Source organism: Myotis davidii, unplaced genomic scaffold (assembly GCF_000327345.1).
Source record: "Myotis davidii unplaced genomic scaffold, ASM32734v1 scaffold845, whole genome shotgun sequence".
Taxonomy (NCBI): Eukaryota; Metazoa; Chordata; class Mammalia; order Chiroptera; family Vespertilionidae; genus Myotis; species Myotis davidii.
Window position 1 is genome coordinate 1,479,763 of NW_006296223.1, and position 2,073 is coordinate 1,481,835.

The following is a 2,073-nucleotide window of genomic DNA, read 5'->3' on the forward strand; positions in this document are numbered from 1 at the left end:
AAGAATCCTGTCCCGTCAGTTTAGCAAGAACCCCCGACGCTTGGTGTCTCCCCTCGCTCTCGGCATCTTCCTCCCACGGACCCTCCGCCCTCCTCCCCCAGGAGAGACTGGGCCAGATCAGGAGAGGCTGCTGCAGACCCCACAGCGGCTGATCACAGCCGGTGCTGGTTCCGACACCAGCTGGCACCTCCCTGCCCCCGCTGTGGGCCGGTCCCTGGAACAGGCCCTTGTCTGGCCCTGGTCACGCGTGTACCGTGATTTCTGCACCAGGGAGCATTCCGGTACTGGTACCTGGACTCCTCGCCCCGGCCCCGGATCGTGCTCTGGCCCCGGCCGAGCGGGGTAGGGATGCGTCTGGTCTTGCAGCCGCCCACGACTCGCCTCCTGGGTACATGTCGCTTCACACACCCCTCTGGTGAGCGGCAGCCTCTTGCTTTGGCCTTTCCCTGCCCGCCGTGGGCAGAGGTGGTTTCCAGCGGGGCTTTCCCTGGGTCTGCGTGTGGGAACGCCCTGCCCTCTGCTCCTGGCTGTCCTGGCTGTGTTCTGGGGGAGCCCAGCTAGTAACGTCTTCCTTCCCATTTGAGGTGTCAGAATAGCCCGGCTGGTGTGGCTCAGTGGTTGAGCACCGACCTATGAACCAGGAGGTCACAGTTGATTACGGGTCAGGGCACATGCCTGGGGTTGCAGGCTCGATCCCCAGTGTGGGGCGGATAGGAGGCAGTCAATCAATGATTCTCTCATCACTGATGTTTCTATCTCTCTCTCCCTCTCCCTTCCTCTCTGAAATCAATAAAAATATATACAAAATAAATAGAAGTGTTAGAGTGTTTCTTTTTTAAAAAATTCTTTATTGTTTAAAGTATTACATATGTCTCCTTTTTCCCCATTGACCTCCCCCCCTCCTTTTTATAAAATATATTTTATATTGACTCCAGAGAGGAGAGGAGAGGGAGAAAGAGAAAGAAACATCAATGATGAAAGAATCATTGATCAGCTGCCTCCTGCACACACTGGGGATGGAGCCCGAAACCCAGGCATGTGCCCTGACCAGGAATTGAACCGTGACCTCCTGGTTCACAGGTCGATGCTCAACCACTGAGCCACACCGGCTGGGAAGAGTAAGTGTTTCTGGAACAAGGCCCTGCCCAGAATCCCAGGTGCCTGAGGGATGGGGGTGGCGGGGTCCCAGGGCCTGTGGGGAGGGCCCGGGCCGGTGTGGCCGGGTTTGGAGCCTGTGGGACACAGCGCCGGTCACCCTAAGTGGCCACTTGTTCGGGCGGGAGTCCGGAGCTCAGGCAGAAGGGGCTGGGCCGCTCCTGTGCTGACCCATCAACTCGCTGAGCCAGGAGGAGGGTGGATGGTCACTCATTACCGAGGGCCCAGGCCAAGGGGCCGGGTGGTGTCCGGCCGCTTATGTAACCCGTGGGCATATATAAGGGCACAGGCCTTGGGACGCTTGCCCACCTGCAGCTCTGCTCCCTCTCAGGATGAAGGTGGCTGTGGTGAGTCCCCAGGCCCAGTGCCCACGGGCCCTGCTGACCACTCCCCGGTGTCCCCTCCCTGCTGGTGCCCGCCAGCCTCCTGCTCCTCTTGTGGTCCCGCTAGGCAAGGGTCAGCTGCCCGCCCCCGGGCTCCCAGCGCCCCGGTCTGGGAGGGCGGTTCAGTGGGTCTGTGCCCCTACACAGCGTCTCCCCAGAAGCAGGCACCCGGCTGACATCCACTCGGCAGACCAGGACTCACCAAGGCCTCCGGCGGGTGCCAGGGCCGGAGAGGGGTGTGCTTCTGGCGCTGTGCTCTGGGGTGACCACTGGCCTCTGCTGCCGACCCCCCACTTAGTTAGTCTCGTGCCCTCGAGGGGGTCCCCACTGCCTCCTGGAGCGGGCATCACGGTGAAATGGGCTCAATCCCCCCCAACCAGGGCCCAGACCCCTCCCTGGTCTACAGGCCGGAGGGGCACCCGGAGGCAGCCAAGGACAAGGGCAGCTTCCGGAACTACACCGTGAGGACCCCGCCCACCCTCACCGTGGTCCTGGACCCCGAACCCCCCACTCCAGCTTCATCACCCCTGCCCCC

The 2,073-nt window shown here is 61.8% G+C and overlaps 1 protein-coding gene across 1 annotated transcript in view; it reads left to right on the plus strand.

Annotated features, from left to right (window-relative positions):
• Positions 1-1,437: 1,437 nt before the first annotated feature.
• The window catches only part of MIOX (myo-inositol oxygenase), a 2,706-nt gene continuing 2,070 nt past the window's right edge, over positions 1,438-2,073 (plus strand). Inside the window, exons 1-2 of the mRNA XM_006771112.2 lie at positions 1,438-1,502; positions 1,919-2,067. Of these exons, the coding sequence (XP_006771175.1) occupies positions 1,488-1,502; positions 1,919-2,067 (164 nt within the window). The 5' untranslated portion in view covers positions 1,438-1,487. The remainder of the gene's footprint in view (positions 1,503-1,918; positions 2,068-2,073) is intronic.